This window comes from Ipomoea nil, unplaced genomic scaffold (genome assembly GCF_001879475.1).
Source record: "Ipomoea nil cultivar Tokyo-kokei standard unplaced genomic scaffold, Asagao_1.1 scaffold1421, whole genome shotgun sequence".
NCBI classification, from domain to species: Eukaryota; Viridiplantae; Streptophyta; class Magnoliopsida; order Solanales; family Convolvulaceae; genus Ipomoea; species Ipomoea nil.
In genome coordinates, this window is record NW_017617849.1 from 4,929,814 (window position 1) to 4,954,135 (window position 24,322).

Consider the following 24,322-nt stretch of genomic DNA (forward strand, 5'->3'; position numbering starts at 1 on the left):
TCTTCATCCCGGCCCATTTTTTCCCGGACGATCAAAAAGGCCCGAACTGGGGGCCTCTTGGTAGGGAATATCCCGACCGACATAGCTTCACCACGACCGAGAAGCCTTTGTCCTTTTCTCTTTGTCTTTGCAGGTAACAGGTCGGGCTCCTTGAGAAGAACCCGGTCGGGGGCCGACCGGGAGTTGCCCGAGCGACGGTGTCGACTGCCGAGCGGTAGCCCTTTGGCGAGAGAGCTGACGAAAGACACGTGGCGATTCTCTACGACGACAGACAGGGCACCCGGGAGGGCGACACGTGGTGGCTACGTGGAGGGCATGCCGAACGGCTGGAATCCTGTCCCCGGCATAGCGGCTATAAATACCCACAGTAGCTACAGTTTAAGGGACTTTTGGACGATCGATAGGTTGTTGTTGGAGAATCCCGACCGCAGTCAGTCGGTACTCAGAGCAACCAAGTAGATTGTACTTAGGGCCTTTACCGTGATCAATAAAGATTTTTACTTGCTTTAATTGATCTCGTGTTGTTATATATTGCTTACGTATAATTAGCAGTATCAATCCCCTACCTAAGTAGGTGGCGGGACAGGACCAGACCGCAAGCAAAGTCCATTTTGACGTCTCTATTCATCAACTAGAATAGTTGTGGGTAATTTATATCGTGCACCATAGCCCCGGGCACAAAACGCGCACGTTTCAATTGCTAACGTCACTCGTCCGTCCAAACGGCTCAAACCCCATTATGTGTATTCAGTTAAAAGTTTCTATGTTGTGTTATGAGTTTCTGTGTATTCTGTTAAAAATTTATGTGTATTCAGTTAAGAGTTTATGTGTACTATATTATGAGTTTATGTGTATTATGTTAAGAGTTTATGTGTATTATTATATATTATGTTAAATTATGTGTATTCTATTTTGAATTTATGTGTATTCTGTTATGAGTTTGTGTGTACTATGTTATGTGCATTTGAAACAGAGAATTTTTTTGTTTTCAAACAATGCACCAAAACGATATCGTTTTGGGAGGCACAAGGCGTACATTGCTATATGCACTGTGGTGCACGGTATAACGATTGGTAGTTGTGAAGCTTGCTTATTTCCAAGCCCTAATCAAAGCACATACAAACAGCAAATATAAAATGTTGCAAAAAGGTGGAATATGCTTCATTTGAAGTTACAGACTTCCAGTCAACAAGCTACAAGAATCATGTAAAAATTCCATCTTTACATATCCTTCTAATGTTATCAAATTCAGAATTGGCTAGCAACTTACATTCAATTCAAGGCAAAAATGTAATTTCATCAACTGAACCAAAAACAAAATAGCTTCCTGCTTAATAATACCACCAACATTAAGTTAATCCAAGATACTTTAGATGCTAAGTGTATGAGCATATCGAGAGAATTTTAGTCTCTAAGGATGACAAGTGAGCCAAAATTTTGAAGCCCCAAAATTACTTTCAAAACAAAATACAAAAGACAAAAATAGCCATAGCCATCCACAGTCAAAGATTACCTCTTTTTTGCCTTCTCGCCTCAAGCACCAACCCCATCTGCTGTTGTAACAAACCCGCCATCTTCCCACAAACTTCAGCCTGTTCTTCCAACAACTTAGTCCACTTCTCCTCAATCTCCTCAGCCTTGGAACTCCCAATCAAATTCAGTTTTTCCTTCAACATATTCAATGTCTCAGGAGAACCCGTGGGATAGTTCTTCACGCTGAAAGAATTAGCCAAATGTGGGTATTTCAAATTAAAATCCCCTTCCTCAGTCTCCACTTCACCATTAACTATGTCTTTGATAACTTGTTTATTTTTGTCCTCAAGAGCTATCTGCTTATCTCTTTCATCAATGGCAATTTGTTTATCACTTTGATCAAGAGCAATCTGTTTATCTGTTTCTTCAACCACAGTTGGATCATCTTTTTCCTCAAGAGCACTCTGTTCAACTCTTTCCTCTTTTTCCTCAAATGCAATCTGCTTATCTTTTTCCACCAAAGCAATCTTCTGCTTCTTCTTCTTCTTCTTTTCAATTTCTTCAGCCTTAGTTGCACTCTTCTTCCTCTTCTTTTCACTTTCTTCTTCATTAGGTATATTCATGTAGTTATCCACTTTAACACTGTTTCTTGACTCACTAATTTTCTTAACTTCAACAGGCTGTTCACTAAATTTGTTAACTTCAACAGGCTTTTCACTAATTTTGTTAACTTCAACAGGCTTTTCACTAATTTTCTTAGCTTCAACAGGCTTTTCACTACTTTTCTTAACTTCAGCAGGCTTTTTTACCTTCCCATTGGCAATTTTCACATTCAGTTCAACATTATTACTGATTGCATTCAGATTTTTACCATTAACACTACCCGAAGCAGTACCCCAAATCTGTTTTGAAAGCTCAAACGACATAGAATCATGAGGCTTAGGAAAATCAAGTTCATCCCCTTTCTCAGAAAGGGTCAAGAACTTTTTCTTAAGCCTCCTAATTTTTTCGGTCATCTGAACCTTAGAAACCTCAATGTGCAATTTATCCTTAATAAAATCATGAAACGCGGACATATCAGTATAAGATCCGTTTTGAGCCTTGTAATCAACCATACCTTGTAGAACAACAAGCTGATCCTCATCACTCCACAGCCGGTTCGACCCGGCAGAAGCCGCGGACTTCTTCTCCTCCGCATTGCCGTCTCCTTCTCCAGTTTTGCTCCTTTTCCTCTTTGAATCTTTCTCTATGGCCTCCGCGGCTCGCTTCGCCGATGATTTTGATGGAGCAGGAGGCTTCGGGGGAGAAGGCGGAGGAAGCTTGGAAGAGAGAATGGGCTTAATGGTGAAGTCGGAGGCGGACGGTGAGGGTAGAGTTGCGTGGGATTCGTCGCATTCAGAAACGGAGTCGTCTTGATTCAAAATTGGAGATGAAGGCGCCCTTTCGTCGGGTTCTGATTCGTACTCCGCTTCAGACTTGTCAGCTTCTTGCTCAGATAGTTCTTCTTGTTCAGACTGCCCCTCGTCTTCATGGGAAGAAGACGCAGAGGGAGGCTGGTCCACAAGGCGAATTTTGGATTTAGGAGCCATTGTTTCTCGGAGTGTTCTTTAAGGATGAACTGACGAGACAGGGTTGTGCTTTATGTAGGTTTAGGGTTTTTATTTGTGCGGGTAATCTTCTAATTTGGCATTTATTTAAAACAAAAAATCAATCTATACTTATTATTCCCGCTCAAAATAGTGTTATACTAACTGTAAAATTGTATAATCCAATCCAAAATAGAATATATTATATTATCTTTTCCTATTCGTATTATAATTTTACATTAGACTTTTTATATTGTAATATGTATGGTAAAATAGTGCAATATAATTTCTAATAAAATATATTATTTTTTACTTTCAAATTCATTGTACATTAAAATTTCATTTCATTAATGAAAAAAAAAAAGAAAAAGATATGTAATTCACTAAATAATACTGATAAAATTAGCAGTAAAAAGTAAAATAGAAAAATATCCGTAATTCACTTAATAATAATAAGATTTGCACCTGTGATTTAATAGAAACTCAATTGATTTAAATGGATTTAGTCAAAATTTTAAAATTAATATATAGTGTTATATAACTCTTTTTTGTCTGTTAAAATTAAATTATGTAAAAGTTGTTTTTTTCTTAGCATTAATTTGTGGAAGTGGTAAACCATAGTGGCTCAACCACCCATTAGGTGGAAGGAACATAAATCGTTATAATCGTGAATATGATTTTAATAGAGTTCAACAATTATATAACACCGGGGACTAAAAGTGTAATATTATGAACCATTAAACGACTAAATTTGTTTAAATTAATTTACAAGGACTAAATTTTCAAAAGTGAAACAATTCAAAGGCCAAAAACGTTGCGTTCTAATTCTCTATACAAATTAACAGTAGAATATACCAAATTTGTCGGAACAATTAATGGGTTTATTAGCCAAAGCCATAATAGAATTACAGATTCCTTTTTGTTTAATATATATACAGAGATGTATACAGCCAAACCAGGGGAATTTGGGGATACAATGAAGTACAAGGCCTGAATAATGCTAAGCTTACTCTCTTTTGTAGAACAAGTATGAAGAAGTGTTACAACTTACAGGGATGAGGGATAGATCATTCTGCAAAACACTACCCTGCTGTATCAATTCCCACATTTCTCATTCACCTAAACATGCAACACAGTGAATATGAATGTTGACGTTGGGTTAAGGATTCGATTAATTTAGCATCAGGTGGCAGCAGTGGAGGAAGATGTTCTGTCACAATGGCTTATAGTCCTTTTGCTCCCGAAAATATTTGTCTTCACACCATAAAAGCACACTGTGTGGATCGGATCGAAGCAGGAAAACTGAAAGCTTATGATGAATCAGTGCTCTCGTCATCTGAACTGAAATCATCGTCGTCCATCTGTCGTGCTTGGATTGCTGGAAACAGCCGTTGGCGCATATCAATCAGCGACTCGGGTTGTGGTTCTTGGGAGGAAGATGGTTGTTCTGGTTCTTGGGAGGAAGATGATTGTTCTGGTTCTTGGGAGGAAGATGGTGGTTGTGGTTCTTGGGAGGAAGATGGTGGTTGTGGTTCTTGGGAGGATCCGGAAGAAGGTAATGGGATTGGTGGTGTTTCCTTTTTTGGAGCCTTTACCTGCTGCTGCTGGGCCTTAGCTTCCTTCTCGACCTCTTTACATACCTTGTCCAACATGACCAAGAAATCACGAACGATGATAAAGAGACGCAAGCCTTCATCCTTCCCAGATTTCCCATGGAAGTAATCTCCGGTGCTCTTCACCAAAGCCATGATCCTATGCTCTTCTGTGAGCAGCGTTGGGATTTCCGCTTCCGCGTGCTCCACAAAGCTAGTAAGTGTTATGCCGAACTCATCTCCCTCTAAACTCGCCATATCTTTGTTTAGAAAATCCTTAGATTTCAAAAGTGAGTGCCCAAGTTTTGCTACAGTCTGTGTTAGGTTGTCACCTTCTATGACGGCTGCCTTTTTCACATGCTTGAGTTCATCACCGAGCTGAGAAACAACCTTAAGGCCAAGGTTCCGATGATACTCTACCGAATCATGTGGGGCATCCCTTACCAGATCTTCAGTCCTCACACTCGTCATACTGAAGCTCTCCTTTAATGCACGAGCAGCTCTTAGGCCTTCGGATCTAATAATTTCTTGAACAACAAAATGTAGGAGTGTGGTCTTGCCATCAGTTCCTTTCACATCCGAGAGTTTCAAGAGAGTATCGAGCTTAATAGCCTGGGCGCCACCACGGTAAGTCCCAGTATTCATGCGGTTCCCAGTTTTCAGAACAGCTTCAAGAAGTTTCAGGAAGAGTCTGCTGTTTTTAAGCTCGTTACATGCTACCTGCAAGGTTTAGTTTAGTGGAAAAAGTTGCTAAACTTGTAGAAATAGATCAAATATTCAATTTCAATGGAATGGAATAATAACCTCTAAGGTTGTAAAGGACTCTTTAATGTAAGCAATTTCTTCCTGAAGAATGCTCATGAACAACAATGATTCCATCCTTTTGAAGGCAAAGGGTATCTCAATAAGGATTTTGAGAAAGCGGTCAGCAGGGCCAAGAAGAGCAATGTCCCCAGTATATAACCGAAGTTTAAGTTCCTCATCTGCTGTTGGTGCCATCTTCAACAGAGTTTGAACGAGTTCATGTGGTAGCTCATTACCTGTGTCAAATTAAATTACGAAAGAATGAATATACAGTCAACTAACATTTAAAAGTAGAATGAAATCAACATTGTTGAGTATATAACCATTAATGTGCAATCCAACTATCAGCTTAAGCTTTTAGTTGAGATGGAGCATATGCTTCAATTTGGTATCAGAGCCAGACCAAAGGTCATGGGTCGGGGGCGTGTTGAGTATATAACCATTAATGTGCAATCCAACTATTAGCTTAAGCTTTTAGTTGAATTAACATCCATAATTAAAGCAAGAAAATCAGTAGCTATGACCTCTATGGAATCAACATCCATAATTAAAGCAAGAAACTTGTATATATACATACCCTCTTTGAGTGCATCGCAGACTTCCTCTGTTGTCACATTCAAGGCTTTAAGAAGAATAGCTAAGTTTTGTGCCTTCTTAGCATCAATGATCTGAATAAATTGCGAACTAGCCTTTGCAGATTCTTTCTTGCGGTCATTTTTGTTTTGATCTGCTGGAGAATATCCAAACAGTGACTCCATCAGATCCTCATTAAACCTGATCGAATTACACAACTTCAGGAATTTGCATGGCCAAAACAGAATCTTCTTTCAAATATATAGCAAAACAGTAATGTGATCCTTACTGGAATGAGCCCCCTCTTATCTCATGCCAAACCATCGAGGTATTAGGACTCGCATTAACTTTGTCCCAGAAAAATGGCTTTAGTTTGGCTTTCGGAGATTCTCCAGCTTCAGTTCCCTCACTCCCAGAATTATGTCCTTTGTGATTTGGTCCAGGAGGCGGTGCACACTTGGGTCCACCACCTAGCTTAGGTGGAGGAGGAGGGCGAGCCCCTTTTGGAGGTGGAGGGCAATTAGGAGCAGGGGGTTTAGGTGCTGGAGGTCCTGCAGGTACTGGAGGTACTGTAGGCACTGGAGGTCCTGATTGTGGTTCTGGGGGTCCTGATTGTGGTTCTGGTGGTTTTGATGGTTCTGGTGGAGGAGGACTTGGACTAGTGGGTGGAGAAGGAGGTGGAGATTTTCCCGGGGGAAGTGGTAATGCTGCCTGAGATATCACAGGTGCAACTTCTGTAGCTTCTGTAGCTTCGGTAGCCATAGTATTGGTTTCTGATGAAGTTTCGGTTTCAGTTGCAACTGGGAGATTATCAACAATAGGCAAACTCTGGGAATCATTGTTGCCAGGATCTTCTGTGCTCTCAGGATTCTCAGGATTCTCTGGAGAATCTAAACAAATGAAGTAAAAAAAAAAAAAAAAAAAAAAAAAGGTTATATGAGGCTATAAAACAATGTTTGTGAATTGTGATAACATAAAATTCAACCACCATCTTTAACTACCAGCCTCAGCAGCAGCAGGGATATCAGCAGGCGCAACGTTAATGAGAGGTTTTTCATCCTTTGACCCGTCATTGTCATCCATTTCCTTGACAGAGCAAACCAAGAATATAACCACGACGATGAGAAGTGCTGCGAAAGTGACCCCAGCAACAGCAACAACGATAAGTGTGCTGCCCTCATTTCCCGAAGAACTACTTGCAGCTTTCTTTGTCTTCCGAGCAGCAATTAATGAGTTTGGAGTCTCGTTTGGTTCTTCTTCAGACTCACTTTTAGGCTCGGATGAAGAAGAATCAGAGGAGTGAGAGCCAACATCAGCGGCTTCTTCGGATGATCCTTGATCAGAAACCGGTGACTCTGCAGCATGTTCTGGAGATGGAGCCGGGCTATGAGCTTGATCAGACTCTGTATCCACACGCTTGTACTTTTTAAATCTTAGGGATCTCCTCGGCACCCTGGACAAAGTGGAAAGAAAATCTTTGTACTTAATCATCCCAGCCCCGGATACATCATCATCTTTGAGAAGACCATGTAAAATAGAATTATCCATATGAATGTGCTGCTCTCGAGAAAACAAATAGGAAACTGCATCCCATAAACTTCTTTTTGCCAACAAAGTGTAATAAGACTGTATAAAGCTATGATTTCCTTGTGATGGGGTTGGGAAACGAACATCCAAATATGATGGCCCGTCTTCTGAAATCTCTAAGAATTCTTTCTTACACTGATTCCAGAGCTGTGCTGCCTGTATTCAGAAGAAGATAAATCACTAAGAGCGCTGAGTTAATGCAATTCAGACTACCACAACATATTATCTTTCCATCAAGTGTGCAGAAGAAGCACTTTTTTGCACCATATTTAACCCGCATTTCTTGTAACTACAGCAGTTAACTAGCAATTAAACATCGCACAATTGAACTCATAGAATTACGATAATATGATATGAACAGACCACATTTAATTTGCAGCATTGGCAATCATAAATATCAACTACAACAAAACATTGATTTGACCAGACATGTTTTCATCAGTAGTAATATAGAGCTAGTCCACAAAAATCACATACCTTATGTTTGAGTGTCTTTTGAAGATAGAAAGGACCAGCATTGCCCAAATGGCTGCTCGGAAGCTTACAATCTGAATCAATGGCTGCCAAAGCTGTAAGAAAAACTACAGAAACAACGAGCATTACCATGCCCATAGATTCCCAAATTTCTCTTACCCTCCATGTTCCCTTCCCCCTCATTTAATTTGACACGCACACTACAACCCAAAAATCATACGTGATACGTTTCTGGGCATTAACCAATTGTTTCTAGGCATTAACCAATTCTAAGAAACACCCACTGCAAAGAATGAAATTTCCAGCGAACCCAACTCAAAAATTTCTAAAGAAAACCCAGGGAAAACAAAGATTTCTAACGATACATTAAAATGTTTATCCTTAACAATACAAAAGCTGCGAAAATGCGTTTTTTCTTTCAGCCTCCGAGGAAATGTCACCAACAACTTTGGCCTATATTATACACCCAACGTCACAAAAATTCCCAGAATGAATATGCATGTAAATATTTCCCACCAAATCTGCACACATATACATATATTAACCCCAACCCAGGCCGTAAAGCCTTTCGAAGGAAGGGGTCGTTGGAAAAAATTCAAATTCCTTCGGAACTTTTATCAGAATTTGGTATTGGGAGGGAATTTTGCTCGCTGGAATGTATATATTCCTTTCGGAGGCAAAAGAGACAGAAACAGCCAGGGAGATGACAAAATATACGTGCAGAGAACTTAGGTTGTGATACGAGAGACTATGAGACTTTTGATTACTTTAATATCCGCTTTTTCCTTTCAAACATAAACTCACTATTGGGTATTGGCCCTTAAGAGTATTTTTATTTTTCTTCTTTTTTAAAAAATTAATAATTTAGCCGAACTAGCAATTCTTTTGACGATTTATTTTTAGAAGGCAAAAACTTATGTGAAATCGTCTAAGTAATAAAATTTTTATTACTAATTAGTATTACATTTGAACATATAAGTATGACATTTGAGCATATAAATACGACATTTGTGGATAAGTATGACATTTGCATGTTGATTCCATCGGACCCCTCTCACGAATAAACACCCGTGAGACGGTATCAAACAAGTGTGACCCTTTTGTCATAAACAATTAATGTAATGTTATATACAATGTCTATAACAACATGTTCTCAAATTAACTTATGTTATTCTCATTCTTCCTAAATTTTCATGTACAAATAAATATATAAATTAAAAGATGTTATGAAACAAAAGATAAAAGTGAATGTTCAAGATGGGTTTCGAATCCTTAACCTCTTGTACAAAAAGATGAGACTCTTCCCAAATCCCACTAAGCTATTCCAAGTCAAGAGGATGCTAGAGAGGAGCACGAGACCTCAAGCATGAGAAGACATGCTCTTTCTCCAACTCAAGCAACAAGACTAACTTTGAAATCTATCCACTCCATGCAAATTGTATATTTGTTTATTCCAAACCTGATACTATAAATACGTACCCCTCCTCACTCTCTCAGTAAAAGGCACGAATAAAATATATACAAGATTCATCTTCTCATTTCATCTACATTCTACTTTTGTATATATTATTATTAAATTCATAACAAAAGATATGTGATAGTGTATGATGAAGATATAAAGATTATCTTTAAATTTTTAATAGGTGCAAAGGGACTAGTGGATAAAATTATTTGGCATTAATGAATTGGGATGTATTTGAGTTTAAAAATTCAAAGAAAATTTACCTATCTATGATCATTTTAATCAGTGATAATAAAATTTTCAAAGAATTTAAACTAGTCTTTTAAATACGATAGAAAAAAGACAAAATTAAAAGAAACATGAGACAATGCCTTCAACCATGCCTAATTCTCCTAAGAGATCCATAATACTAAAATCACAATTTGCCATATTAAACTTCTAATCGATATGTTATATAAACTAATTTGTGCATTTATTAACCACTCTATAAATGTGAGAACGATAAAGAGCATTTCCAATTTATCTTCAAGAACAATTGCATTGCCTCCAGCCGTCCACCATATGGTGATGCAGCCCATTGCTACACCCCTCAACTTAAATTTTCATGATAGTCAACAACGAGTCATTTTCAACTTTCAACCTCCACTCCAACACACAACCAATTCTTAGTAGATGGTTGATAGCTCAACAATTAAATTTGTGGCAACTCCAAACTTAATTACACTTAAAATTATTGAGTCATTTTCTTTACACATCTCAAATAACTCTGTTCGCAATCATTATATCATGGACCATGGTTCATCTAACAAGTTGGGTCACTAACATAAAATTTATTTTTCATATACTGAGTATTAATTTTTTCATGTTCTAAATTTTATTTTTATGTATGTTACTTAAAAATAAACTTTCAATGTATTAAAATAAATATTTATCTTAGTCTATATTACAATGTGGACCATCAGATGATTCATAGTATAATTTGTTGCCCTTAGCAACAGAAACAATATAATAGTAGGCGTATATTCTAGAAGAACACTTTTCTCTAATTGCTAAGAGAACAAACAAGAACAGTAATAAGTCTTTGAAAGTCTTCAATCCAGTAGACTTATCTTTAATTTTCTACTCTGTATTATTGATCTAAAAATGTTAAATAACCTTGTGCCAATCTTTTGACTTTGTCATCCTATCATGTGAAATCAAATAAAATATTTTATTGCATTTATTTTTTTTTTTGAAAAATTATTGCATTTATTTCAATTCTCTTATTTTCCTTTAATTTGTTTAGTACGGAGTATTAAATTTTTATTTTCTAAAAAAAAATTGAATAAATATACAAATAAACATAGTTTCAATTTTTTAAATTTCTAATTTTTTAGAAAAATAAATCGGTTAGTAAACTCATACATCTATTGTTCTATTTATTCAATTAATCAAAAAATATGAAATATGGGCAGAGAAGGAGAAATAATAAGATTCATATTTTAATTTTTTTTCACACAAATAGAATCAACATAAATATATATCATCAATATTAAGAAGAGTAATACCATATGTATTCACTTTTTACTCCCCATTAGCGTGACATATTATGATTGATTCAAAAAAAGAGACTAACTTTTATATATGTTGTAAATACTGATTTTGCGGTCATTATTCCACTATCCTTTTTATTATTATATTGTTGGTTATATGCATTACTGATCTGATATATAAAGGTGTATGTGCAGTTATCCATAAAAGTTGTGTTCTGGATCTTCTCTTTTTATTTTCTTCATATCTTCGTTCTCTCTGTATTCCCCAGCCCCCTTCTTTATCTTCATATGTACTTTACTTTTGACGTATAATACTGGTAATCACAACGTTACCATCCGGGGAGTCAGAGTTAGAGTAGGCCGAACTTCAACAATTTCCTTAATTTTAATTGTATAATAAAATTAAAATAAATTTACTCCCTTGAAACTAACACTTATCATTTATCATTTTCTTGTCAAGAATAATTCAAAACAAACCGTGTATGGATAATTGCTTGCCGCACCTCCCACGTATTGACTAGGAATAGAATATTGTTTTGTCTCCGTTTACATTTCTTTCCACGGCTACCTTTTCTTTTTGGTTGCTTTTCAATTCGAACCACTAATTTTAAGTTCACACTAATAAATAATAATTCAGTACATAAATTAATTATAAATCCACTTGATCGTCTAGGTCAATAACGCATTCACTGAGACTTAAACACACAAATTCTCATGTAAATATTTAACTTGGTACCATGCATTGAACCACAAAGTCCTTATGGCACATGTTAATTGATGTGAGAAAATGTATTTTATTAACAAAAAAAAAAAAAAGTTGTCGGCATGCACTTAAAAATGAAATAACTAAGAAAGTATTATTATAAATTTATAATTATTATTATTAAGTTTAAATTAGGAGCTTCTTACACGCCGGTGTCGAACTCCACCTCAATCAATGGCGAAAAGGTTAAAAGTGGGTAGGCAATGTGTGTATATATATAGGCGGGTAGTATTATATATAGAAGGTAGTTAACTACAATTCAGAAGATAAGAAATGGAGCATAGCAGCAGCTGGTCGTCCGTCAACCTTTATTCAATCGCCATTCTCATCATTTCTTGCGCTTTCTTCCAATCATCTTACGCAGGTAACTCATTTCTCTTAAATAATACTAATTGTTAGTTCGAACCCGTGACCTAATTTTAATACCATTTGTTAAAATTAAGTGCGTTCACTATTACGTCAAAAGTTATAACTCGTAGTGAGTGCCTAACTTTTTCTTCTTTTACCCCACCACAACATTTTTGATAAACAGAATACTGAACTTGACTTTTTATATATACCTCTGCCCAACAATAACAATGTGCTGATCGACCTAATATGTCTATATATCATTCAACTTTGATCTACTAATCTTGCATTGCATGCATGCAGTGCAAACTTGCTACAGCCAAAGTGTGACCCAGGTTGGCTCTGAAGGTTGGTTCAATACCCTTTTTTTGTTGTTGTAATTACTCTATTAGCTAATATGTTACACGTATAGTACTGTCCACAAATCTTTAATAACACGTACATGGTATGTTACGTCGTTGCAGGTGAACGTGTTACTGAATATTACACGAGTTGTAGTACTGGTCATGGATCAGGCCCGGCTCCTCAATCGGGCGGTAACCCACCAACTCCATCTCATCGTCCAAACGGTCCAATAGTTCCACCCGCTCCGATACTTATTCAACCCCCTCCGATATTTCAACCTGCTCCATTATTTCCACCCGCTCCAATACTTCGACCCGGTCCGCTATTTCCATCTCCTCCAGTATTTCAACCCGGTCCAATATTTCCCCCGCCGACTCCAGCATTTTCAGGTCGCAATTAATCAAATTATATACGTGTATCTTGCATGCATGCATGCAGTGTGGTTGTAATCATGATGAATATGTTCTGTTTATCTTTAGCTATGGATATTATTACGTGCAAAGTATTTGGAAAAATATTGAAGTCTCCTGAAAGAACATTTTCAATTTCTTACGTTTTCATGTTCGATAGAATCTCAAATCATACTCAAGCTAAAAACCTTTCATATTTTGAACACATAATTCTATACAATAAATGTTAAATGTATAATCCAATTGATGGGGGAAATACAAAAGACCGGTCAAGAGGTTTAGTATTTGGCGTCGACCCAAGTGGTTGACCCAAGTCCATTTATATGTCTGAAACAACAAAAGCGTGTTGAATCACTCGTGGAAGGTACAATTGGAGTATCCGATCTAGTTTTGGGAGATTGCTCTGTTCTAGGTATTACTTTCCCTTAGGATCAATTTGTAATTAATGACCCATGATTTATAGGATTGACTTTCCTAATTTAATAATCTTAATGAGTGGAGGGAGCCATATAAATACACAGAAAAAGAATTTGCGATTGTTCGAACCTCGGCGACGGCAGTGTGGAAATTATGTTCAAAGTGGGCAGATTCTTTGTACGCATCGACATTTGGCCCTGTCTACTAACCCATTGAGTCACCGTGATTTACATCCTCCTACATACTCTGTCAGGTCAGAATGTGGGGGGCCCTTAAGGTTGGAGATTCAGCCTTTTGGGGTAAGAAAAAGAGTTTGTCAAGGGTTCACATTCTAAATTCCTATTTTAAAAGAACAATAACATCCGTTATCTAATTCTTGCTAAATTAAAGCTTCTTGATTCTATTTCCAATATGGTGTTTTAGCATTCCATGCATCAACTGCTACATATAGGCCTTGTTTGGTAAAAATGGATTATTTGACCACTATTAATTGTTTGATTTACTTAAAATATTAATATAAGTATTTGGTTAATTAGCTTTTTTCAATTCCAAAATGTTAAAATTCAAAAAGTTATTCCTAGCAACTTTTTCAATTAGCTTTTTGAGAAAAGAAATTATACCAAACAGCTATCAGCTAACAACAAATTTACCAAACACTTTTCTACGTACAACAGCAAATGTTATCAACTAGTTATACCATCTAATTAACACAATCAGCTAATAGCTAATAGCCATTTACCAAATAGGGCCATAATCGTAAAACCAACACCAACAACTATTCTTTCCTTACATTTATGTTGATAGCTAGCTTGATGAGTTTGGATTATATTATCTAGGGGTGGGCGTTTCGGGTTTCGGTTCGTTTTTTTTCGGTTTTAAAAAAGTTAAACCATTCGGTTTAACATTACGGTTCGATTCGGTTTCGGTTTGGTTTGAAACGGTTCGGTGTTCGGTTCTGTTTAAGATCCCCAAATTTCAATATTCCCTAATGTTTCGAACATACTACCAAACAATAAATATTCACATAATTCAAATTCAAACTCTAAGCATTATATAACAAAATAGCAATCCAAAGTTCAAACACAATACTAAGTACTAATTACCAAACATCAGTTAATGTTTTTGCACAACCGACTCTTCAGTTGGTTCAGTTGGAATATTTTTATTGATAAGATGAATAATCATCTATCTGTATAATTGATATTAAAAGAACAAGTGTCAATTACTATATAGTTAATTTTTGGACACAATCTGTCATTGTTAGTGCACTCGAAATATATTCCAGTACTAGAAAGTAATTATAGTGCACTGAAAATCAAAATTAGAATGATTGTAAAGCACATTAAATTTATAGAAAAACACAAAACTAAGAAAAATACTGAATATTGCAAATATAACTCAAGTTATATATATTTTTTTTGAAAATAACTCAAGTTATATATAATTGTGAGGTAAAGAACAATTGCGACAAACAACAAAAGTGCAATGTAGAAAACAAGTTATTAAGAAATCAAATAAAAAATTTAAGGTTCGGTACCAGTAAGAATGAGAACTGAACGGCGGAGCAGGCATCAAGGAACTTGGATTTACTTCTTTATTATTATTATTATTATTATTATTATTATTATTATTATTATTATTATTATTATAACATTCGGTCCGGTTCGGTTTTTGCCAAACCGTTCGGTTTCGGTTCGATTCGGTACTAAACTGTTCGGGTTACAAAATTCCGAACCATTCGATTTTCTATTACTAGTTCGGTTTGATTTGGTTCGGTTCAGATCGATTTGGTTCGGATAAATCGAACCAAAATGCCCACCCCTATTATTATCAATTCCATTCACATTAAGCTGCTTCATTTACAAGATTATGAGCCCTTGCTACAAATTAAACGAAATATGAATGAATAGAGTAAATGATGAAAATGAGTATGTCACAGTGTCACACTCAGTCTTCTTTATTTTAGCCTTTCCACAATTCGAAACGACTTTGGCACCGGCCGAAAAGTTAACAGTGCATATTGGTTGGCTTCACTCTGGCCTGGTAGGGACGCAACTGGCATTTTGGATTCATGCAATGCGCCATGCGCCCGGTGACGGACTGGTTCTTGCCGGGTCTCCCACGCCGCCACGCATTATCCTTTGAAGTAAACTCGGTGAAATTACAAAAGTTCATGGAAGAAAAAAAAATTATTTCATTAACATATAAGCATTTTCTTTAATTTTTATCCTAAATTTATAAGAATTTATTTACAACTTTTTGTTAAAAATAATAAAAAAAAGAATTAGTTCCTAGCTTAGTTTAGTCTTTAACAGTGATACTCAGACAAAAGGGCAAAGTGCTGGGAGGTGTCCTGAGCAGACCCTAACTGTAGGAGGCACCTTTAAGTCCGTACCATACTCAGACAATAGTTATGCCGTGCAACCGAATGTACCATGCGCATGGTGCATACGATGCAAAACGACGCCGTTTTGACTAAAAACGCGCGTCCCACTTTTTTTTAAAAAAATTCAGGTTCGATTCTCTGCAATAGTATTATTGTGGATATATAGTTATGAATTTTCGGATATATAATTATAAATTTGTGGATATATAGTTATGAATTTATGGATATTTAGTTCATTCATTGTGGATATTTAGTTCATTCATTGTAGATATTTACTTCATTCATTCACTGTGGATATATAGTTATGAATTTATGGATATATAGTTATGAATTTATGGATATTTAGTTCAATCATTGTGGATATTTAGTTCAATCATTGTGGATATTTAGTTCATTCATTTATTGTGGATTTTTACTTCATTCATTAATTCATTCACTATGGATATATAGTTATGAATTTGTTGATATATAGTTATGAATTTCTGAATATATAGTTATGAATTTCTGGATATATAAAAATGCTATTGCCGGGAATCGAACCTGATTTCTTCTTTAAGTGGGACGCGCGTTTTTTTAACCAAAACGGCGTCGTTTTGCAACCGTATGCACCTAGCAAGATGCATTCGGTTGCACAACATAATTTGCGATACTCAGAGTAATCTATGTTCGCATCAGGCCGGCCCAATTAAGGGACAAAGTGTTGGTCAGATTGGTCGATTTCTCTTTAAGGGACAAGAGTGCACGGTCACTCACACCAATCAAGCTGGTTAAAAAACATGTTAATTGAATAACTTGAACGTGTCAAACGACTATACAGTGCTATACTTAGACCGCAATGTCACTTATTACAAACACTCTAATTGTCTCTAGCAGAAATACATTATTTATTAGTTATGGATCGTTGAAAATTAAGACAATAACAATAAATGAACTACACTGGCAGATCTCAGAAGCATTGCATCAATTCTAACCCAAACAACAATTACACAACAGTACAAACAAATCTAAAGTTGCAGTGTTACATTTTTCATACGGACATTTTAATCATTTATTGTAAGAAATTGACTGTACTGTAGGAACTTTAATTACGAAATAAATAAATTCCTCAAAATAATTTGTAGAAAAAAAGACATAAATAATTCATTGAATTTATGCTAGGAAATTCTCTCAAAAAGGGTTAACCAAAGCACATGTAACACAAACTTGCCTTAAAATTGGTTTGCTTTTCCCAATGATGTTAGGAGCCTTGAAGCATCAATTTCGCAGAATATAATTTTCACTACGAAAATATTTGACCACTCAAAAGTTAAGAGTTTAATGTGTTCGAACAAACACTTGGGGAGCCCGAATCGCGGGTGCACACAAATTCAAGTTTTTGAAACTTATTTTGGAATTTAATTTTCACCCAATATTATCTTAATATGACAACTTTATGTGTTATTTTTGTTAAATTTTTTCAACATTAACGAGAACTAAATTTAGCCCCATTCGAGAATCCAATGACTTATGTTTTATTATGTGTAATATTACAATTGTAAAATAAGTATGCAATATAATTACCAACCAATCATATATGTGTGTTTACTCAAGAATTTTCTATTCTTCAACCCCCCACCCCAAAAAAAAAAAAAAAAAAATTAAAAAAAAATTAAAAAAAAAATTAAAAAAAAAAAGAAAAATAAATGAAGTAAATTATACTTCTCGTTAGTCATATACAGTTCAATCTAGGCACTTCTTGTATGCTTCGCTGGAGTACGTCAATCTCCGCCACAATCAGTGGGGGAGAGGTGGAAAAGTACAACTGTTTAGGCAATGTGTGTCGTATATATATACCTACAAACATTATATCACACATCGAACATATATAGTTTAATGAAGCAGAAGAGAAATGGAGCATAACGGCATATCATCATCGTTGGTGGTTCTACGCAGAATCCTGTTGTGTGCCATCATCGTCCTCATCGTTACTTGTAGTTTTCTCCAATCATCCTATGCAGGTAAGTGTTGTCGTTGTTCAACCATATTTAATTAACCATTTAACCTTAATTCTAAAAGGCAATAATATATTAAATTGGGACACCAAACCCATCCAAATTGGTCAAATTATTGGCTAATAACCACAAGATTCTAATTGTGGTCTTGACTAAGATCACAAGACAGAATTTAGTAGTTGCAGCCTGGATTTCCTGGTCACTGAAAAAAAATCTAATTAAATTTTATGATCATCATCGGCCTTCAACTTTATACTAGCTAGTGCTCTTGCATGCAGTACGTCCATGCTACTCCAAACAAATGTCGACGACGACGGTGACCGTTTGTAATGACGATTATGGTTGGTATCAATTAATAGTTTGTGGTTAATTTTTGAATGATTATAGATAGGTAGGTCGTTGGTTTGTGGTGTTATGTGTGCATGGATATGTTTATTTTGCAGGTGAGGATTGCCGCACTGAATACTACTACACAAGCTGTAATCATAGATCAGATCCATCTCCTCGTGCGGGTGCTCCGCCTACTCCTTTTTGGCGAGGCAATAATGTTCCAATATTTCGACTTCCGCCACCAATATTTCTTCGCGGTCCAATGTTTCCCCATGCTCCAGAATTTCCAGGCGGTAATTAATTCATAAAGGAAGCTACGAACGAAGCAACTCCTTTAGCTCTTACCCCACTCCTAGGAGGACGAGAAGAAGAAGAAAAATCAGGTGTTACTATCATGTGATTGTGATAAGTATGATCTAGATGCCTCTTCTATCTATGGCTATCACATTAATTATTTAATTTAACAAATGAATAATCCCATATGTTAGTTTGAGTTTGAATTGGTAATGAATGCTTATATATTTCATCTGTTGGAAAAATCTTGTCACTACACTTTCAACATACCATTATAAGTTGAACGGTCAAAAGATACTTGGAGAATGAAAGTAGAAAAACCTAACAACAAAATAAATACAAAGAAGGCTTTGAGTAGCTTAGGACTACTAAAGATAAGAATAATATGAAATTCAAATTATTCGTTCCGGTTCAAGGTGTACTAAGTCAGGTATTTGTTACAACACAGATCAGAATCAAACTGTCATAACCAACTGTGATGTTATCTTGACCGTTGAAGCTATGAGTAGGTTTTGCTAAGCTTTTGACTTAGTAAACAGATTTTTTTTTTTTTTTTTTAATTCAACACAATTGTTATTGTGTGACTAAACTAATTGGTCATTCCATCGACTTCCAAGCTTTAAGAGTTGATATCATTTTCCTTAATAATCATACTTCAAAAAAAGTGATGAGTTTGATTGAGTATAAATGCAATCGCTCTTAAAGTAATGCTTCATTTCACCAAACAATGGCATTTGTTATCCCTTTCACTTACTTCACATGCGATTTCTTTGAAAACAAATTGCTACAATTGGTTGTTGTCGGGGATGTAGCTCAGACGGTAGAGCGCTCGCTTAGCATGCGAGAGGTATGGGGATCAATACCTCACATCTCCAATTCTCCTTTGTGTTTAATGCTCATTGTAGAGCACTCACATAGCATGCAAGAACTAGGGGGATTGATACCCCGCATTTGTAATTCTCTTTTTAAAAGTTTCGTTTAGCATGCGAGAAGTACGGGGATTGATACCCCGCACTTGTAAGCAGTTTGCAATTCATTGTCCGGCTACTGTTTGAGTTTTGCTCATGTTCTTCGCAATTATAATTGTTTTGGGGATGTAGCTCATATGAAAGAACGCTCGCTTAGCATGTGAGAGGTACGGGGTACGGGGATCAATACCCTGCATTGCACTTTTCTTTTTAAAAATTTTTATTGGTAGCTTAAATGTACTTTTCTTTTTAAAATTTTTTATTGGTTGCTATTTGTTGAAATTAGCCGGGGTTTATTGTGATTTGAGGGGATATGATATATTTTTCTTGCATTCTCAAAATAATATGCATCATTTATACTTCCACAATTGCGATGTTATCCAATCCTTAATTGCAATCTGCAACTCATTTAATGTGATGGGATCACTGTCCGAATACTATTTGAATTTTTTTGTTTTTTCGCAATCATGATTGATATGGGGATGTAGCTCAGATGGTAGAGCGCTCGCTTAGCATGCGAGAGGTACGGGGATCGATACCCCGCATCTCCAAATTTTGAAATCCGGAACTTTGAGTTTTGGTGTTTGGTGTTCGGTTTCTTCAAATCATGGCAACAAGGACTAACCCAGGCAGAGATAATAATGAAAAATGGAGCTTTTCTAGTGTATACTACTTCTACTTTGATGCCAAGGTGGGGAAACCTTTGTTTCATTCACAATAGTGGAATTTAGTTATATACATTGACACATGAAAACTGTGTGTACCACATCCTAATTCTCACAAAGTTGATGGCTTTCCATGCTATTCAGCTTTGTCTAAAGAATAAATTCTGAAGCAGATTGTCCAGCAAATCAGCCAATGCACCACCCACACTCATATCTGTTTGAGCATCCCATTTGAATGGCTTTGTTGGTTTGGTTGCTTCAACTAATTCATCAATCGAAATCTCCGGTTTTGATCTCTTCAGGGGAGTGGGCTTCACATACTCTGGACAGTAATCCTGCAAATTAAATTCCAACATCAAAGCTACCTTTTTGTTCCCATTTTCTTCATGAAATCCTTGACAGAAATCACGAGACTGGGGCTTACCAGATCAGCATGCATTTTGTTCACAAACGTTTTAAAGATTCTGAAGTTGCTCCGGTGAAGAAGTTCATCAGATAAACGAAGGTAAGTCACTCCAGACAACTTCAGCTTTGGTGGACCATTTTTGTTAACACCATTTGGCCGAGAATTAAGAAGGATTTGGTTATATGCTGGGCGATCGTATCTGGACAATGCATTTTCACCTGCAACCTCAATGCATTCTTTCCAGCCAGCACTCAGAACCTGCAAATAAGTAGGCAAAAAGGTGAAAACAATTAAGACTGATATGGTAAAGTGAAAACATATATGCTTTGGTTAACCTGCTGAACTAGTTGTTGTGGCCCGCTCTTGGCATTTTCTGGATGTTCGTCGTTTCTCATCTCAAGACAAGTGAAATTCAAAATGGCATAATGCCTTGCCATCATCCTTGCTATGGGATGATACCCATCTCTTCCATCCAAGTTGTAGTATCCTGCAGTGAGCTCTGCAGCATGGGTGCCATCTTTATACCACCAATGGATACCTGATACCTGAACAATAATCTAATCATCATTTATGGAAACATGGTAATCAAATTGTGGTAATCAAATTAAAGATTTACTTTGGCTGCTAGCTTGGTTCTGCAGCCTAAGAAGGCTTTGTTGGCTTCATCGAGTATTTGATCACCGTGAAGCAGTATCTTGTTAGAGTACCAGGTCAAGAAGAACTTCCCTTTCTCTGTAAGGTATGTCCCATTTGCTCCAAAAAACCCCGTTTTTACTGGTGTGTCGTTATACGTTCCTGCATCATCTGGAACATCCCATTCCGGATGCCCTGCTTCCATTGCAGCCTCTTTAAAATCTGCTCTCAGATACTTATCATAGCACTGCAATGCATTGCATATCAAGTAAATCATCTACAGACTACACTTAGCTGCAAATTAAGCAATTAACTAACCTGAAATTCTCCGATACCAGGGAATTCCCAACCTTGATTCTCTTGGTAGGATGGATATCTAAGCTCTCCAGCAGGACCAAGCCCTACCTCAATATCTATTATGCTTCCACTTTCCAGAAAGTCTGCCATGGTTTCTCGGAAGCTCTTCATAAAGTCACTATACACCTAATTAAGCATGTCCAAAAATTATTATAATTCAAACCTACGAGTATATATAGCAGGAAGGATTAATAATTACCTGTACAGCAGTTCGAGCTTGGAAGAGAGGCAGGTTATCGACACCGAGTGATAGGTACTCCTTATCTCGGTTACCTGCCCGGTTAGTATAGAAGATATCTGGATCTTTTTCTCCAACTGCAAGTACCCATTTGGGAAGTGGAATGAAAACAGAATCTCCTATGTTGCCACCACATTGGTGGAATGACATAATAGCTTGAATTTTAAGTCCACATTTTTGAACTAGTTTGAACAGTGTCCTATAGGCTGACCAATTATAGTTCTTGGGGCCAAGCCCCTCTACAATTCCCCACCAGACATCCACCATTACCCCATCAACTCCACCTGCTCTTAACTCCTTCAGTTGCATTACAATCTTGTTTTGGTTCGGGAAGACGTTGTCAACAGTAATGATGTCCAACTGTTAAGTTTATCACCGCCACAGTTCAGGATGAGAGAATGAAAAACGTGGAATTAAGAAGCATAGTTTATGAAAATTTTCATTTAAATCGACTTAATTACCTGAAGCATTACATAAACAGGCACATAGTTCTCCAGTGGGAGCTTGCTGCTGCCTCTTGTAGCCATTCTCTGAGTAAAAAGAGTGATCAAAAGGAAGTCTTTAGTCTTGGTCTTGTTAGAAAAATGATTGGTAACACAAAAATTGGAACATTGCAGCAATATGCACAGAAACAAGGAACAACTAACAACTTAAAAGAACAGAAAAAAGAAGGGCAATATAATGTTACCTCTTCTGTAGTTGAAGCTTTGGCTCCAGCCAATATTGAGGTTCTGCGAGAACTTAGGCTAGTGTTAGGCCAGAGAAGAAGGTTGTATCTTTCAGGCATGGTTGGGGGGAAGGGGCAGTACTGCTTAAATAGCATGTTCTTGTTAGGGAAAGAGTTGAGCTCTGAGAAAACAATACTTGACATGGTGGATTATATTATTGTTTAAGAAAAGCTGATTGTAAAGTGGTGTGTTGAGGCCATGCATGAATATATATAGAGCATTGCAAAATGAAGAAGACGAACCAAAGTTTAGAGTAAAGACAGGCATGATGATGTAGAAATAATAAAATAATTTGTTGTTGTGCTACTTATAATTTATGGATCGAGAGATTTAGTGATGGAGAAATGGAGTGATCTAGCCGCCACTGGAAGAGATGACAGCGAGTTCTGAAACTCACGGTGGCTTCTTATTTTGCTGAGGATTGAAGCTTTCATGTACACAAATAATTTATCACCCAAAAAATAAAAATAAAATTCGTATTTGTTTTCTTGGATTGTGACTTGTTGGGGAGATTGTATGCAAATTATGCTCTGGACCCGTGTCCACAACACGGGCCCAAAACGACGTCGTTTTAAAAAAAAAAAAACGCGTCATTTAGTTAAAAATAAAAAATAAAAAAGTTTGCGTGCGTTTTGCCGTTAACGGTGTTATTTTTTTTTGGATTATGAATGTACAGTTATGCCGTTATGAATGTACAGTTATGCAATTATGAAATTATGAACACAAAGCTCTAACATTATGAACTTACAATTATGAACATATATAGTGATAAAATTATGACCATGGAGCTTTAAAATTGTGAATATAGAGCTTCGAAGATTATGAATGTACAGTTATGGAGTTATGAATGTACAGTTATAGAGTTATGAATCTACAGTTATGGAGTTATGAATCTACAGTTATGAGATTATGAATCTACAGTATGGAATTATAATGTACAGTTATTGATCGAATTATGAACAAAGAGCTCTAACATTATGAACTTACAATTATGAACATATAGTGATAAAATTATGAACATAGAGCTCTAAAATTGTGAACATAGAGCTTCGAAAATTATGAATGTACAGTTATGGAGTTATGAATGTACAGTTATGGAGTTATGAATGTACAATTATAGAGTTATGAACGTACAGTTATGGAGTTATGAATGTACAGTTATTAACATATAGTAATAAAATTATGAACATATACTCCTATAACGAAGCGGTCTGAAATTTTTTTTTTTAAAAAAAAAGAGGAAATAACAGTGCCTAACGGCACTGTTATCCGTGTCCAGCAAGCATGCTGGACACGGGTCCAACGCATAACGATTGGAGATTGTAGATGTGGGTTTTTTTGAGTTTAGCCAACTCAAGCCCATCCAAAACTTGGGCTTCAATTCTGGCTTGCCTATTTGATAATTGTTCAATTTATTAATTTCAGAAAATAAAGATGTTGCATTTTTTACATGAGGAATTATATATGTTAGCATTAGAAATACAACAAAGAAAATAAAAAAGATGAGTACCAATTTATAGGGGTAATACTACTCCATTTTGTACTCCTTACTTACGTTTGATTCATTCCTTAAAAAAATCAAAATTTTTATTACTTTTTTTTATAAATAAAATCATGACATGTGACAGTAGTTTTATTCAATGGAATCTGTATATCATTTTCCTTATAAAAGTATATTGAAGAAAAATATAGTCAAATAAGACTTTGTCATTTATTAGATGACTTACGTTAATTGGATGAAAGATTTTTTTTTTTTTTTATAAGAAAAGTGAAATTGAACCAAAAATAAATTAATAGAGAGTGAGAACAAAAATAGAGGTACAGGTGGGTACGTGTACATCTACTAATAATATTGAATGAAACGACCGAATGACTGACAAAGCCATTTGCCAGCTTCATACCTTCATAGGATGGACCATTAATATTGCCATGGCAGACAACACTGTCAGCCTAGCTTTTC

The 24,322-nt window shown here is 36.2% G+C and overlaps 5 protein-coding genes and 1 non-coding gene across 7 annotated transcripts; 3 read left to right on the forward strand and 3 right to left on the reverse strand.

Moving 5' to 3' along the window:
- Window positions 1–1,194: 1,194 nt before the first annotated feature.
- On the reverse strand, window positions 1,195–3,124 carry LOC109187219 (STOREKEEPER protein-like). Of its 2 annotated transcripts, XM_019337362.1 has the most exons (2): window positions 2,204–3,124; window positions 1,195–2,143 (listed from the first exon to the last, which is right to left on the reverse strand). In XM_019337362.1, the coding sequence occupies exons 1-2, from the start codon at window positions 3,060–3,062 to the stop codon at window positions 1,503–1,505; spliced, it is 1,500 nt and encodes a 499-aa protein (XP_019192907.1). In that variant the 5' UTR covers window positions 3,063–3,124; the 3' UTR covers window positions 1,195–1,502. The 2 variants fall into 2 exon arrangements, with proteins under 2 accessions (XP_019192907.1, XP_019192906.1); XM_019337361.1 differs by having other exon boundaries at window positions 1,195–3,124.
- An 832-nt stretch (window positions 3,125–3,956) lies between these two features.
- Window positions 3,957–8,770, reverse strand: LOC109187340 (formin-like protein 3). The gene is made up of 6 exons (XM_019337529.1): window positions 8,093–8,770; window positions 7,030–7,771; window positions 6,318–6,918; window positions 6,033–6,229; window positions 5,456–5,691; window positions 3,957–5,371 (listed from the first exon to the last, which is right to left on the reverse strand). Exons 1-6 carry the CDS (start codon window positions 8,270–8,272, stop codon window positions 4,370–4,372), a joined length of 2,958 nt encoding a protein of 985 aa, XP_019193074.1. The 5' UTR covers window positions 8,273–8,770; the 3' UTR covers window positions 3,957–4,369.
- A 3,231-nt stretch (window positions 8,771–12,001) lies between these two features.
- Window positions 12,002–13,088, forward strand: LOC109187568 (pollen-specific leucine-rich repeat extensin-like protein 4). The gene is made up of 3 exons (XM_019337795.1): window positions 12,002–12,210; window positions 12,498–12,542; window positions 12,659–13,088. The coding sequence occupies exons 1-3, from the start codon at window positions 12,120–12,122 to the stop codon at window positions 12,937–12,939; spliced, it is 417 nt and encodes a 138-aa protein (XP_019193340.1). The 5' UTR covers window positions 12,002–12,119; the 3' UTR covers window positions 12,940–13,088.
- A 4,537-nt stretch (window positions 13,089–17,625) lies between these two features.
- Window positions 17,626–18,573, forward strand: LOC109187614. The gene is made up of 3 exons (XM_019337845.1): window positions 17,626–17,749; window positions 18,022–18,084; window positions 18,187–18,573. Exons 1-3 carry the CDS (start codon window positions 17,641–17,643, stop codon window positions 18,372–18,374), a joined length of 360 nt encoding a protein of 119 aa, XP_019193390.1. The 5' UTR covers window positions 17,626–17,640; the 3' UTR covers window positions 18,375–18,573.
- A 1,240-nt stretch (window positions 18,574–19,813) lies between these two features.
- TRNAA-AGC lies at window positions 19,814–19,886 on the forward strand. Its single transcript has one exon. It is a non-coding gene; the product is annotated as a tRNA-Ala (tRNA).
- Window positions 19,887–20,027: 141 nt separating this feature from the next.
- On the reverse strand, window positions 20,028–22,789 carry LOC109187211 (beta-amylase-like). The gene is made up of 8 exons (XM_019337351.1): window positions 22,323–22,789; window positions 22,096–22,164; window positions 21,596–21,994; window positions 21,358–21,522; window positions 21,023–21,286; window positions 20,742–20,951; window positions 20,425–20,664; window positions 20,028–20,335 (listed from the first exon to the last, which is right to left on the reverse strand). Exons 1-8 carry the CDS (start codon window positions 22,503–22,505, stop codon window positions 20,141–20,143), a joined length of 1,725 nt encoding a protein of 574 aa, XP_019192896.1. The 5' UTR covers window positions 22,506–22,789; the 3' UTR covers window positions 20,028–20,140.
- Between the last annotated feature and the right edge of the window lie 1,533 nt (window positions 22,790–24,322).

What these genes read in the sequence shown, in the direction of transcription:
- LOC109187211 (XM_019337351.1), bottom strand. Translation starts at nt 22,505, where the DNA reads ATGTCAAGTATTGTTTTCTCAGAGCTCAACTCTTTCCCTAACAAGAAC. An exon ending in AAGCTTCAACTACAGAAGAG is followed by an intron (nt 22,165 to 22,322) that starts GTAACATTATAT and finishes CTTTTTACTCAG; the next exon opens with AGAATGGCTACAAGAGGCAG. An exon ending in CTGTTTATGTAATGCTTCAG is followed by an intron (nt 21,995 to 22,095) that starts GTAATTAAGTCG and finishes TAAACTTAACAG; the next exon opens with TTGGACATCATTACTGTTGA.
- LOC109187340 (XM_019337529.1), bottom strand. Translation starts at nt 8,272, where the DNA reads ATGAGGGGGAAGGGAACATGGAGGGTAAGAGAAATTTGGGAATCTATG. An exon ending in AAAAGACACTCAAACATAAG is followed by an intron (nt 7,772 to 8,092) that starts GTATGTGATTTT and finishes TTCTGAATACAG; the next exon opens with GCAGCACAGCTCTGGAATCA. An exon ending in CTGCGATGCACTCAAAGAGG is followed by an intron (nt 5,692 to 6,032) that starts GTATGTATATAT and finishes AATTTGACACAG; the next exon opens with GTAATGAGCTACCACATGAA.
- LOC109187568 (XM_019337795.1), top strand. Translation starts at nt 12,120, where the DNA reads ATGGAGCATAGCAGCAGCTGGTCGTCCGTCAACCTTTATTCAATCGCC. An exon ending in CTTCCAATCATCTTACGCAG is followed by an intron (nt 12,211 to 12,497) that starts GTAACTCATTTC and finishes GCATGCATGCAG; the next exon opens with TGCAAACTTGCTACAGCCAA. An exon ending in GACCCAGGTTGGCTCTGAAG is followed by an intron (nt 12,543 to 12,658) that starts GTTGGTTCAATA and finishes ACGTCGTTGCAG; the next exon opens with GTGAACGTGTTACTGAATAT.
- LOC109187219 (XM_019337361.1), bottom strand. Translation starts at nt 3,062, where the DNA reads ATGGCTCCTAAATCCAAAATTCGCCTTGTGGACCAGCCTCCCTCTGCG.
- LOC109187614 (XM_019337845.1), top strand. Translation starts at nt 17,641, where the DNA reads ATGGAGCATAACGGCATATCATCATCGTTGGTGGTTCTACGCAGAATC. An exon ending in TCTCCAATCATCCTATGCAG is followed by an intron (nt 17,750 to 18,021) that starts GTAAGTGTTGTC and finishes TCTTGCATGCAG; the next exon opens with TACGTCCATGCTACTCCAAA. An exon ending in CGTTTGTAATGACGATTATG is followed by an intron (nt 18,085 to 18,186) that starts GTTGGTATCAAT and finishes TTTATTTTGCAG; the next exon opens with GTGAGGATTGCCGCACTGAA.